Source organism: Haliotis cracherodii, unplaced genomic scaffold, assembly GCF_022045235.1.
Source record: "Haliotis cracherodii isolate W230 unplaced genomic scaffold, xgHalCrac1.p SCAF_2, whole genome shotgun sequence".
Taxonomy (NCBI): Eukaryota; Metazoa; Mollusca; class Gastropoda; order Lepetellida; family Haliotidae; genus Haliotis; species Haliotis cracherodii.
This window is the reverse complement of record NW_027266275.1, coordinates 15,075,946-15,090,670: the sequence shown is the minus strand read 5'-3', so window position 1 is coordinate 15,090,670 and position 14,725 is coordinate 15,075,946. Positions and strand designations below refer to the sequence as shown.

At 41.2% G+C, this 14,725-nt stretch overlaps 1 protein-coding gene across 1 annotated transcript; it reads right to left on the bottom strand.

Annotated features, from left to right (window-relative positions):
* Positions 1-1,199: 1,199 nt before the first annotated feature.
* LOC139467468 (caspase-3-like) lies at positions 1,200-7,550 on the bottom strand. The gene is made up of 6 exons (XM_071249013.1): positions 7,505-7,550; positions 6,104-6,158; positions 5,622-5,893; positions 4,464-4,675; positions 3,841-4,030; positions 1,200-1,471 (listed from the first exon to the last, which is right to left on the bottom strand). The coding sequence occupies exons 1-6, from the start codon at positions 7,548-7,550 to the stop codon at positions 1,251-1,253; spliced, it is 996 nt and encodes a 331-aa protein (XP_071105114.1). The 3' UTR covers positions 1,200-1,250.
* Positions 7,551-14,725: the final 7,175 nt, after the last annotated feature.

The window sequence follows — 14,725 nt, the reverse complement described above, 5'->3', positions numbered from 1 at the left end:
CCATACTCTTGACATACTCGGGGTCCATATATACAACACAGTCCTTACCAGGACTTCTGTACCCGGCTGGTGGTAATACCCAATCAGCTTGCAGGCCTAGCCGACCGTGCTAATTAAGCCACGCCTCCTCGTTAGCGCTTTTATTATTCGTTTGGGTTGTGACAAATGCAGGCCTCAATATACGTACTTTTAATTAAGCGCAACAGCGCTATGATTACGTTCTCACACTTTTTCCTCGGCCACCGTACTGTACATCATACTGGCTTCATAATGATGTAAGAAAAATCTATTTCTATTTTTCATGATACCTGCACTTTAAAATAACCCATACATCCGTGTAGCGATTGACAAGAAGCAGACCTTTTATTTCAACTTTTAGTAAAAACAAGAAAACGGCGTTTTGTTTTGTTTGTTCATATAGTTGTGAATAATATGGAAGTTAATGTGAACTGTTAATAAAAAAGAGTAATTAGAGCCTTAAGAAGGGTGGCTATATCTCATGGGAAAATCTGATTAAATGTGAAATTAATACGTGTCCACACAAACGGCCCCTCCTCTGAAAAGAATAATTTATGGCACAAACTTTCTCTGAGAATAAGCTTGAAAAGTTTAATTCATGTTACTTCAGAAGTTTCTGAGAAAACTTGTCCTCACTGCAAACTCTCAAAGCACTGAGTAAAATAACTTGGATCAAGGGCCATAACTGTGTATGATCTAAAAACACTTAACTCTAAAATAAAATAATGTATTGCACCAATTTTAGAACTCAATATTGAGAAGAATTTCTCAGATAAACTTGCAAAGTTTCATTTATGTAGTTTCTGAGAAAACCTGTCCCCCATTCTACGCTGTTTGAAATAAGTTGAACATCATGGAGCATGGACATTAACAATTAAGACACCAATTTCCGAACTCATTTGAAATCGAGATCAGTAACATCAGTTTGTTGAATGTAATTTCTCTAACTTAAATAGTCTTTGAGAATATTTATCCTGAATTTAAAGCGGACTCGGACCGACGGATGGACGGAAGAACGGACAGACAGATAAACTCCGTTCCAACTTCGTGGCGGGGGATAATAATTGTGTACAGCTCTACAGATGATGACAAATCCATGGAATAACCAAACACAATTTTATTTGTAACAAAAATTAAAAGAATATAAAAAAATAAATGAAACACTGATATATTGCACATCGGAATGGCGTCTCCAGTATAGAGCAGTGTCTGGAACCGAGGAACGCCGCTTCTCAGCTGTAGCGTTTGGCGGTGAAGTACACGTCCTTGGTGAGTTTAGAAATAGTACACGGCACTTGTTTCTTGCCATCCTTCGACTGGAGTTGCGTAACGGCTCCGCTGACTCTTGTGAGAACTTTGGTGAGAGAGGTGGTTTCAACGTTGGTGCTGAGAAACGTGTCCGCGAGACATCTTGTAAACCAGGAACCGTCTGTGCGTCGCCAGGCTGCGTGACCTGTGAGGAGTGACAAAACATCAAATCAGACTCTGCCTGCATGAATGCGATGAACTGTCAAGATTCATATATATATATATAATTGCTACCAATCTCGTAGCGGCCATAAAATTTCCGAGTCCCGTGATGGGACTCGAAACACGGACCTTCTGATCCGAGGTCGGACGCCTTGTCCACATGACAAGAGCTTAACCCCGTCAGCAAGCTGACAAGGTGAGGATGTCATCTGTGGGATGACTCCACGCCCTGCTACATAAACAAAAAACAAAGACCTGAGGACATCCCATTAGGGGTTACGTCAGAATGACCTTTCTTCCGACCAATCAGAGCGTCGCTTACCAGATCAGGAAATTGCCAGTCGGAATGTGTTTTCTAATCATGCAACCTCGAACGTCAGTTTACTTACTGATTCCGTCAAAATCATCGTCTTTCTCTGGCATGAAAACCTGCGACAATTGGAATCACACAGAGGGACCTCTGTTACTTCAGGGTTGGTGCAACATTGGTCCTAAGAGGAGACATAAGTTACGACCACTTAAAACCTCCTGACTACTACCTTCATTGAGTCTCGGATGGTCAAGTTCCCAATTGCGTGGATCGATACTTATGATGTCAATCACTGGATTGTCTGGTCCAGACTCGATTATTTACAGACAACCGTCCTATAGCTGGAATATAGCTGAGTGCGGCGTTAAACAACAAACAAACAAACTTGCCATTATAAACAGATTGTGTCAAAGTTTTGATCTAATGTAATATGGGTTTATGCCAGAATGTTTTTGGGTTAACCGTTAACCATGATATTATTCACTGTGCCATGATGATATTCCGAAAGATTTATCATATTTGCAACAAAGTATCAGACGCTCAGGATATTTCCGGTGGGTCTGTTTGTGTGACATAAAATGATCCCAACAGAATCACATAAATTACGAACAATGAATCAAGATAGAAGTAAACACGAGACGTTTATATAAACGTCGTCGAAAGATTAACCCGCCAGCGAGGCTTGATATGTGAAGGCGACAAACCGTGCCGCGCCATCAATGCAATTAATGGTCTAAGGAAGATAATCGTGTTGAGCTATGATAAGAGTTAAGGCCTTTGTATGAGCTCCATACAGTGGTATCCTAAACTCCCACGCGTTTGGAATTTTCCGAGTTCTATAGGGAATTTAAGCTCCTCACAGCGATTGCCCATTCACGCACTGACAAGGAGCTTAGACATTTTTGTTATCCCCCTTCTAACAAGGTCGAATGACGTCATAACGTAGTTTGGACATGTGCATAGCACACAGATTACTTTCTTAGCACAGTTACTTCCCTTTGACATCCATAAATTCTCTTCCGTATTCCTTGAATTGTCTCCCTTTGACCATGACAAAACAAGTTCCTTCCCCGTGCTTGATAGCGTCGTTTCACTCTTGGTAACATCACTGCCTTAAATGTGGAAGCGGCCATAACAAGAATCTTGAAATATGCCCTCCTATTCCAAATGTAGAGACATTTATATTTCTATGTATGTCTTTGGGAATAGCATCATAGTGTATATAACTTACTATTTTCCAAATAAATTTGTTTGTTTCATCAGACTGGTTCGAGATTGCAGCCAAACGGAAAAAAACACCCAACTTCCCCCTTACATTCTTACTATACTCATTATATGAGAGATGAAATTAAATAGAAATTCAATTTGGGTAACATTGGTGGTGGAAGAGCATTCAGCGTCAAGACAGTCATGCTATTTGTTAAGATAACAGTCAGTGGGATGCGTTAAGATAACAGTCAATTCCAAGCATGGTTGTGGTCATCTATCCCAGTGGGGAGCAGGGACTGGTGACAGCGATAGTATAGAGAGCTCCGTATACCGGACCAATTAAATTGTCAAATATTTGGTACAGATCGTCAGAATAGGTATTCTGCAATAATAAACCTTTTTTTCCATATTCGTTCTTTTTCCGCCAGCCACCCCCCATTTGTGATGAAATGAAATATAGTTGCAATACTGCAGGGTGTGGTGTTAAACAACAAAACAGCAAGACTTCACACTGATACAATAGACCCCTTGAAGATCCGGGGTAGAATTGGTCTTCAGCAACCCATGCTTGCCGTAAAAGGCCACTATGCTTGTTGTAAGAAGCGACTATCGGGAACAGGTAGTCAGGCTCGCTGACTTGGTTGATGCATGTCATCGTATCCAAGTTTCTTAGATCGATGCTCATGATGTCTATCACTGGATTGTCTGGTCCAGACTTGAGCATTTACAGACAGACGCCATACAGCTAGGATTTCAGTGCGACGTTAGACAGCAAACAAACGCACACCTGGAATAATTCTGACTGGGACGTTCAACAACAAACAAACACACACCTGGGGGTGAGGCGTACATCACCAGGAAATGAGGATCGATGGGGGGACAGAGCGGTGAAGGATGACTCCCCTTCTTTGACTCCTCTTTCACTTTAGCGTCGATAGAACACTGTCCCTCATCTTGTGGAGCCAGGGTCAGTTTAGATATCACTATCTCTTGGCCATCATCCATCAGCTCACCTCGGCATGCCTGTCAACACAATGGGATACTTTTAAACAGTATTGAGATCCAGCGTCCTAAGGTGCAGCTATTCGTGGTGCAGAGTTACACCACATATATATAAGGGTCTGTTATTCGCAGGGTTTGCGCATCCTATTCTGATCCTAGGATTACCATACCCGAGGTAGTGGGTTTCCCCAAAGTGGGCAACGTCAGGTGACGCTTGTCCTGACAATTCTGACAAGCCGTAGCGTAACTGAAATAATGTCCCCAATAATGTCAATTATTCTTGTTGGGCAGATCATTTAAGAATTGACTTTCACTTTGTTTGAGTTCATTGGAGTATGAACCTTCACTGAGTGTATCAACGTCAATTTCGCGGTTAGGTTACTGACCTCTCGTCCAATGGAACAGCCGTATATCGTGTAAATTTCAAATTAAAAAATTATATGAGAATAATCACTTGTATAAAGAACAGTCTTGGTTTCCCTCGAAGTCCGGGACACTTGGCGTCTGTGAATATGTCTAGCAGAACCTTCGTAAGGACAAGGTCACCGCCGATACCCATAATGGCGTCCTGTGCTGCTGTACCCTTCTTGATGGTCACTTCGTCGCCATGGGAACTAATAGCGCATGCAAAGCAGTCAGCTCGCTCGTGGTCAGGAAAACATGCAACTGAAATGGGAATCAGAGTCTTGGGGATGGTGTACATCACTTCATATCTATGCAGTGACGCAGCATCGGTCAACGCCACACACTAGAAACCTGGGCCCGCATGCACAGAGCGGCCTTTACAATCGCCATTATTAAAGTCTTAATCGACTTGTACAGACCGATTATAAGACGGTTTGGATTAAGATTGCAGTCTTAGCTAAAATCGGAAATTTCAAAGATGGATGTACGAATGCCTTAAACTTGGATACGTTTTGCAATTGGCTACCTTTACGTGCAAATAACAATATCAGATAATATTTCCGGAGAGATGTCCTATATTTAGACATCTGGTTCCAGTTATTAAACATGTTTTAAAAGTAGGTAAATTACATTTATAAATAGTTTACATATATTTCAAATGTCTCACCGTGTCTATTTCCTTGTTAAATGTATAACTGTAAGTATTTAAAAAGAACTTATATTAAAACCGCTCGTCCAACACCTTTTTAGATTTAAAAACTTATTAGAACGCCGTATGATTCGATTTGAAGTTAATTGTTAACTGTTTCAATGATACAATAAATACGAATTCATTAACACGAATGTGATCCAAAAGGAACAATGGAGATTTTACAATATTAATACTTTGTGCAAAGTACTCCACGGCGACAGCGTATCAAGCTCCTCACAGCGATAGCCCGTTCGCGGAGCTCTCTATACTATACCGAGAGTGTAACGAAGGTGTCACGCGCTGGGAAGGAGCTTGACAGCGTATATACAAAGGGAAACCACTCCCATCTACAGTACGAACTAGCTTCCCTTGAGTTATCAAAAAGGTCAGGGCTATTGCTATGACTGGCGCACAACTTATTTTGTAGAGTTTAATACTGCATCGGTTGTTTTAAGTTATGATTTCATTCTCCACTCAAAAATAGTATTAGGATGACCGCACTGATTGTGATCTCACCCATCTTGAGTGTAGCCACCATTTCATCAACTGTCAGATCGTTGTAGATGACGATGTCAAAGCCATAGCAGGTAAACATCTTTGTCAGCCTGATGACGTCGATTTCTGAGCCATCGCGGCGATGTCGAGGGTTGACGAATTTCTTGTTGTTGATGATAACGGCGATACCACGTCGGGGATGTCGGAAGTCATACGCATTCGACTCCATGATGCCTGGCGGTGACTTCCGGTTAGCGTCGGGTTTTGTCCCGTTCTTACCGCCCTTGTCAGTGCTGAACGACACAAAGAAGAAGGAGCGAGTTTGAAGTGGCATCCGACAGTAACCAGGTTGTGTCACTGTGGACGGCATGTTTTACATGTGCAATGTGCAAAGTTTGAGCGAGTTTTGCCATCTGCGTTAGTAACTGTCTCGTGCAACAAAGACGGTTATTTCATTCGTATAATTAAGGCAAGAAATCAGAGTGATCATGTTTTGTAGTTACCCCATGAAAAACTTCTTTATCTTTGTCGTTGTGAGTCCATCAGCATTTTCATCGTCTGAAAAGTGTTAATCTTTATGTATTCGTCTGAATTGATAAAAGTATTTCATGTGTGAGAACAAATTTAAAATGTCAACAAAGACAACCACTTAAAAAAAAGTTTTTTTTACAAAAAACCTCGGTCAGTATCTGTACTAAGGTTTACATTTCAATCATTTAATCAGGAATAAAACATTTAATCAATTTTATTCTTTTCAGGCAAATCATTTATAACTTATTACACTTTTATTTTATGGTGTGTTTCAGCAAATTTGTTTCACGAGATTCCAAGAAACTATCTTTTTAGCAATATTGTCTGCGTCTACAGACGTCAACAACGGTCGACGTACTGGCCTTTCACATACCGTTAACGTTACCTTGATTAGAAATCAAGTGCACTAAAATCCCAATTTCCTGAACGAAATATGATGTCATTATAAGAACAAACATACAGTGCAGCTTCCTCAGCCTAAAAAACATGTTTATATTGTGAGGAAATACATTTGGGTCGGATTTAGGGTCGAGTTTGCAAGTTCAGATAAAGCTCAAAATTTCAACTATCGCGAAAAACGGAACAGTGCGTCTCCCGTTGCGTCTCATCACACATATATAGCAAATTTCAATTTCAATGAAACAAGTTTGGGAAATGGCCAAATTCGATACCTTTAAAATTCATTTGAAATCAATTGCATTCTAAAATGAAAATAGGTGAGTGGCATTGATTCAAACAAACATTCGAATGTTCGTATTCAAAGATCGATGACGATCGTCTTTAATCCGCTTTATCATTACTCGTTAATCGTCGTTTTTATGTCCAAGCTATATTACATGGCTTTGAAACACTATACTAAGATCCCAACGGTAATTCACAATGATTATATTTTTTTTAATTATTTCACTAATTCAATGTTCCGAAGTTGAATTTACCTCGGAGGTTAACAATACAGGGATGTAAATGAACCAAAAACGTTTACTAGTGAGTGAGTGAGTATGGTTTTACGCCGCTTTTAGCAATATTCCAGCAATATCACGGCGGGGGACACCAGAAATGGGCTTCACACATTGTACCCATGTCGGGAATCGAACCCGGGTCTTCGGCGTGACGAGCGAACGCTTTAACCACTAGGCTACCCGACCGCCCTTTACTAGCCCTAATAGTGATAACATATAGCAATAACCCTAAAATGTTTGAAATTCTACGAGCCCTTTTGATACCTTAAAAATTATCAAAACTAGTCCGGGCGAGCAGTCTAGTGCTAATTTCATACCCGGGAAACAGAGGGTTTATTGTCCGTACTGGATGAATTCCTAATGCAGTACAGTGTTTACTGTAACAAACTGTAATTTCGGATGCAGTCGACGTACCTGATGTATTTTCCTCTTTCTGTTCCCTGCCCTGCACTTCCTCCATGGAGACCAATGTTGCTATGGGCACAATTGAGATTTGAATTCTGAATTTCTGAAAAATAATGTTGATAGCGATTTTGAACACGTTGTAAATATAACTAGAAACCGGGAGTAAAATTGGGAAGTTTGAGGACAATTTGTCGTGTAAAGCATTGCATACGGTTTTTTCTGCTAAATTTAATTTTAATTATTCAAAAGGTTTTATCGTGCTTGAATAGAGTGAAATGTTTGTGGAATCAATTGTGAGTTATTAGCATGTTGTCCTTCTGTCTGCTTTTCAAATATATTGCTGTACACATCTGAACACATACAGCCCGCCTACGTGGTCTGTTGGTAGAGCGTCTGCCCGGAGAGCGGATGGTCGGTGGTTCGATCCCCGGCTGCGTCATACCAAAAGACGTTAAAAGATGGTACTTATGTTACCCTGCCTTGCGTTCGTTATTAAGGGAATAAAACAGGATCTGGTCGTCTCAGAGTCGGTATACTGTGTTTAAGTGAGATATTCATGTTAAACTGCTGCATGGTATCTCAGTGGACTAGCATTATAAAACTGGCATTAGTCCCGAGTAGTACACACACACACACACACACACACACACACATACACACACACATACACACACACGCACACACACACATAAGCATGCACGTAGATATATAAGTGCAATTATCTTTAATGCGACGTTAACCCGCATTTCACCTCACCTTAACATACAGTGTAATAGTCAATAGCCATCCGTTTGATTATGAACCTCCATGGTGAGTGAATAAGGTTTTAAGCCGCATATAGCAGTGACCATCGAAGCGTTCATACCTTTTTAAATGTTTAACAAAAAGACAATATTAGGGATAAGTCAATCGTTTCAAGTTAGATCTTTCTTTTTCGATAAGTGTATAATATTTCAGTCAAAGCAGCCCCGGCTGAGCACAGGCATCGACATTCACTGTACAGAGTAACGTCCCTTTGACATACCAAGATCTACTGATCTTGAGTTCGAATCCCAGATTCGCCCTCTCGGCACCAAACCCGTTCACATGGATTTACTAAAATGATAAACATCTACACTCTGTGCAACTTCCAGTTGTAAGCCGACACGCTGTGATATAACTGACGGCGTTTACCTCAACTCACTCATTATACAAGCAACTTCGTAGACATCGCAATTTACAACGCTTGAATCTGTTTGTTGGAATTATTTTTTGCAACCACACGTATACACTATGCCAGTTTCGATTGTAATAATAAGTAATAACTAATTTTGTTTGATGAAACAGTATCAAACGGAATGTATCAAAACGGTTAAAGGGGTTTTCACTGAAACTCATCTATATCATACAGTAATTAGAGCTATTAATTATCTACAGTTTTTAACGTAGCTTGAGACAAAGGTTCAGAGGCTATTTCATATTAACGTAGCTTGGCACAAAGGTTCAGAGGCTATTTCATATTAACGTAGTTTGAGACAAAGGTTCAGAGGCTATTTGATATCAACGTAGCTTGGCACAAAGGTTCAGAGGCTATTTCATATTAACGTAGTTTGAGACAAAGGTTCAGAGGCTATTTCATATTAACGTAGTTTGAGACAAATGTTTCATATTACGTAGCCCTGTAACTATCGATAGCTCCGGCCTCATCCAATTGTCCGGGGATGAATACTTCACTTAACGCACATGTAATACCGGAAGTATGCTTATCATCAAGTGAGATCAATCAATATCAGGACGGCGATGTTACGCACTATCTAAAGATTACAAATAGCTGACGGTTTTTCCTCCAATCTGGAAAATACAGCGTTTGTAGCTTGTTGTTCGATCAAGTTTTTCAGTATCTTGCAAACGCGTCTGTGTTTGATAGTCACGGTTTACCTGGGCTCGACCTTCATAACAACTGAGTAAGTTTAGTTTCACGCCTCTTTGAACAGTATTTCAGCTATATCACGACGTGACAACCTGATGTGAAGTGAGTGAGTGAGTTGGGTTTAACGCCGCTTTTAACAGTATTCCAGTTTTATCGCGGCGTGTCAGCTTAATGTGGGAGGAACGCCCGAAGTGATGCAGGTCTCAGACGTTTACCACTTCGGTGAAACCCACGAGCACGGGTATGATGCTGACAAACCTAGAAACATAATCGGGGCGAACCGGAATTCGAACCCACAGTCATAGGTTTCTGGCGTGGCCAAGGGACGCAACTCTGCACAACTCTGCACAGCGAATCGCGGCGCCTTAGACGACTGGGCCACACGTGGATGTAGAAGGAAAGACCGCAGTTGAAAGTTTAGTACTTTGGTCTTTTTGTAGCGGTAGCCATCAAAAACATCTGATTTTAATGAGATTGAAACCCACGGTCAGAGGGTTCCGGCTTGCCCAAGGGACGCCACTCTACACAGCGAATTGCGGCGTCTTTAGACTACTCGGCCACACGTGCCCCTCACTTAACATATAGCATTTGATACGGACAATTGAGGGTCGTGGGTCGAGGTGGCGGGGGTGACGAAGCAAAGCGGCTATAGGATGTAAATTGTCATATACGAGCTAACCGATTGTTGGTAACGAAATAATAAAAAAAATTCACTGTTACTTTCACTTTTTACTATCGACTGTCGATCAAGGTATTAGCAGTACGAATAGAAGACATGCGCCCCTTATGCCTTAAAACTGAAAAATAGAAAATGGGATTTGTTATGGTAGGTAGAGAGACAAGACGAATTTGACGGAAGACTGGGCAAATTTACATATCCCAACAATCTGTCAAACTATATTGTGCGATTTGTATGAGTTGAGGTGAAATGGGGTTTAACGTCGCGTCCAAGATTGTTGCACTTATATAGCGACGTGTATGTACGTGTGTGTGTGGCTGCTTGTACTAGTCCGGACTGATGCCGATTTATAGTGCTAGCTCACTGAGATACCATGCTGCAGTTTAACACGAATACCCCACTCAGACACAGTATACTGACCACGAGCCGACCAGTCCTTGCTTTAGCCCCTTAATGCCGAGCGCCAGACAGGGTAACAATAAGTACCATTATTTAACGTCTTTTGGTATGACGCGGCCGGGGGTCGAACCGCGGACCTTCCGCTCTCCGGGCGGATGCTCTACCACTAGACCACGGAGGCGGTCGCGATTTGTATGAATGAAAACATGTACAAAATAAGCTATATAAGAAATTTGTATTCATCACTTTGTGCAGCGTCAGATAAAAAGTTATCTCCATATATATATTGGCATTTACTCGACTTTACATATTCTCCGCATTGTTTAACTTCGCAGGTTTTATGTGTCCTTTTTTAAAACTATTGGAAAAGTGTGTAGGAGTCCGTTAGAAAGTAAAGAGTTTAAAGAAAATAAATACTATCTATCTGAATGTCGTCGTACAGAATGCGTTTGTGTACTGCACTGTTTAAGACCGCTATGAAGATTGTAGCGGGTTTCATGCACCTCTAAGCACAGAGGAAATATAACAGGGTTTATTGTCATTGACGCAGACATGACGAATGCAGTCTTTATTCATTGTCGCCCAACCTACCGTTAAAACATACCCGAGCGGCAAGAGATGCCCCGCGCAAACTGCCTAGAGCTGAACTGAGACGGGATGAGTAAAGGCTATTAGAGCTAAGAAGGAATGAATATAGGGCATTAAGGCTAAGTAGGGGTGAGTATAGGCTAGGGCTGAGAAGGGGTTTGTTTGTTGTTTAACGCCGCAAACAGTTATATTCCAGATATATTGCTGAGGTCTGTAAATAATCGAGTCTGGACCAGGGGATCCAGTGATTGTTATCATGAGCATTGATCCACGCAATTGGGATACGATGACATCCATCAACAAAGTCAGCGAGTCTGACCACCCGATGCCGTAAGTCGCCTCTTACGGCAAGCATGGGTTGGTGAAGACCTTTCTACCCCTGATGTTCACGGACTGCTAGGGCTGTGAATGGGGTAAGGATTAGTATACGCTACTAGGGAGGGATGAGTACTAGGCTACTAGGGCTGAGAATAGGATGAGTATAGGCTGATAGGGATGAGAAGTGGGTGAGTATAGGCAGGTAGGAATAAGAAATGGGGGGGGGGGGGGGGGGGGTATGGGCAGATGCAAGGACAATGGGGATGAGATTGGAATGGTCTGTTTATGGAATATATATTCTGGGAACTGGTATGGCTGTAACGGGTTTGTCGTGGTTGTTCGACTGACAATTACCATTCACAATCGCGGACTCGTCACATCACTGGAGAATGCGGCGGTAAACACCACTCACTCACAATATCGTATAATTCAGTACATGCATTAAGTGACCGTTACATATCTCAACAGACATATAGTATGATACGACCCTGGATCGAATACTAAGCTCGAGAAAAACATACAGGAAGATGTAACCTACATCCACAATAATAACACAGTAATTGCACGCCGCTAATTACTAGGTTTAGTGTTACAAACACTTCCTAAGCGTGACTCACAAGCTATCTCGAACCCTTAGCATATATTGCATATCGTGTTCACTACAAGTGACTTTGTTGTTTCTGCAACAACCTAAGCGAAGTAAAGGTCCATTCACGACATAAACATGACCCTTCCTACTTAAATTATCCTCATCCTTCTGATACTTTGACGAATTGCATCAACAAAATAAAAAACGATCAAAATAACAAGTCCGTTATATATGTTTGCAGTTTCGAGTTGAACACGTACCTATATATGTGTTGGTGTGCCCTATTTAAGCTGTAGGTCAGAAGCCGTGGTAGGTCAAGCTTGAAGCTTATTTCTTCATCGCCGTTTCAGTCTCTTTGTTTACCATTCCTCCGCCATTTTGACTTCACCACGTCACGTGAGGAGCTTGGCATCGCATTCCAAGGAAAAAATCGATTGGCGGTCACGTGACGTCTCAAAGTTTTAATCTCGACTGCAGCGCAACGCGTTGTTCAGACGACATGCGCAGTCGGTGTTCTGTTGGTTTCGCATGACTTACTCATGCAGGAAACTGCCATGGGCCATTTGATGGGCATATGTGTTTATGTTTGATTCAGCTGTACGTGAGCCTGATTCTGACTCAGTGGAAGTTAACAGAGGTGTTATATATCGTATGGTGGCTGACTAAAGGCCATCGCCATATCGCAGTTTAAGTACACGTATCTGGTGATAAGTGATAACAAACTGATGAGCAAAAGAAAGTATACCGAGTTTGCTTCAATTAAAAACTGAAAGAACTGTTGTTAAATCTGAATTTGGCTATTAAACCAGCACTCATTCATACAACAGTTCGTAGAAAATAATCAGTAGTTGGGTAATTTAAAAAAAAAAAAATTCGATCAATGGGGTACGAAATGAATTTGCAACCACATGACCACTACCATGCTTGAAATGTTGTGTGAGATGAAAAAAGCAAATTTATTGACTTTCAAAGATAAAATGTCAAAGATACCAATTTGTAGTTTTGTATTATGAGATACAAAAAAAATATTTATTTTTTTTTAAAAACATGTTGAAGTATTCTTTGAGAGCTGACTAGTCGCTTGTACGGTTAATTGTTTGGATATTATATCGCTATCTTCAATTGAAAATCAAACATATGATAAAATCAACTGAGGGGTAGAGTTTCTGTTGCTTCTGGGTTTACAATAGAAATGCCAATTAAGTATAAAGTACCAACAGTTTCCGTTTTCGTTTCTTTTTTGTTGAAAGGGTACATCGCACCTCTAGTGTTACCTGTGTCTACTGAGTAGGGCTGGGACGGGTAACTCGGGTACTCGGGTCAGATGGGTCCTGAGTAGGACCCGGATACCCACCCGGACCCGTGGTTAGTCACGATATATATTGTTTAATGACAAAAACATATCTAGAACTCTACGGTTACACAATAAGTGACTAATGTTTGCATTTCTTTTGACTATGCACACATTCCTTCTGACTTTAAATGTATGAACAAAGATAAAACTTCAGTCATCTTCAGTTTATGCATGACGTTATCTAAATACATTTTGCCAGGGCTACGGTCAAACTATTCCCAGTCGGACATTTGGACCTATCTCTTGAGACCTACAGCGGTAGGGTCGGGTAATAGGGGGTAGGGGTATTCGGGTAGTTAATTTGGACTCGTCCCAGCCCTACTACTGAGCTATAGCTAGTTTGTAACATGTAGTGAATGTCAATGTTTAGGAACAGGGCGCTGAACGATAACGATAACCAGAAATTGGCTTCACACATTGTACCCATGTCGGGAATTGAACCCGGGTCTTCGGCGTGACGAGCGAAGGCTTTAACCACTAGGCTACCCGACCAACCATGGAATTCGATGACATGTATCAACCAAGTCAGCGAGCCTGACCACCCGATCCCGTTAGTCGCCTCATACAACCAGCACCGACAGGTTGCTACCTGGTGAGGGTCAAAATACAAAATACATTTTTGATATCCTTTAGGCATTATCTCTGTAGAAACTAGTATTTTGACCAATTTCAAGGGATTCATATGGGTACTTCCGATAAGAGACCCTTATTCCAAAATAAATTTTATATTTTCTTCAGTCCAAAGGATATTGGCTCTCTGCTAAAAATTGTACGTGTTCTCCCATTGTTTTCATTCATGTTCTTCCTTGTTGTCGGCATGGTGCTGTCACCATTTTTCTCGTGTCTTGTATCTGATAAATCTGTGGCTCGGGTGTAATTGTCATCTATACGCCGCTGTTGACCGTGCAGAGTTGCGTCCCTTATGTGAGCCAGAATTCTATAATCGTGTGTTCGAATCCTACATTCGCCCTGATTATGATTCTTACAATGGGCACGTGGGTTTTACAAAGTGGTAAACACCTGTGACTTTCATCACTTCGGGATTACCTCTCACGTTAACCTAATCTGACCTGCCGTGATGTAACTGAAATATTGTGCAAAGCGGCGTTAAACCCGTCTCCCTCACTCATTTGATGTTGTAGTGTTTAATGTAACAATGAGTCTGTCCATCCTTTGATGCCCTAAATCTTACAAAATTAATTTTATTTTGAAAACAAATATAAAGTATCAAAAAAAGGTAAATTAGTGGTTAAGATAAAAAATGGTAGTGTATGCATCATTTGATGTTTGGCGTAAGAGGCGACTAACGGGATCGGGTGATCAGGATCGCTGACTTGGTTGACTTGCATGTCATCGATCCCAATTGGGTGGATCGATGTTCATGATGTCAATCA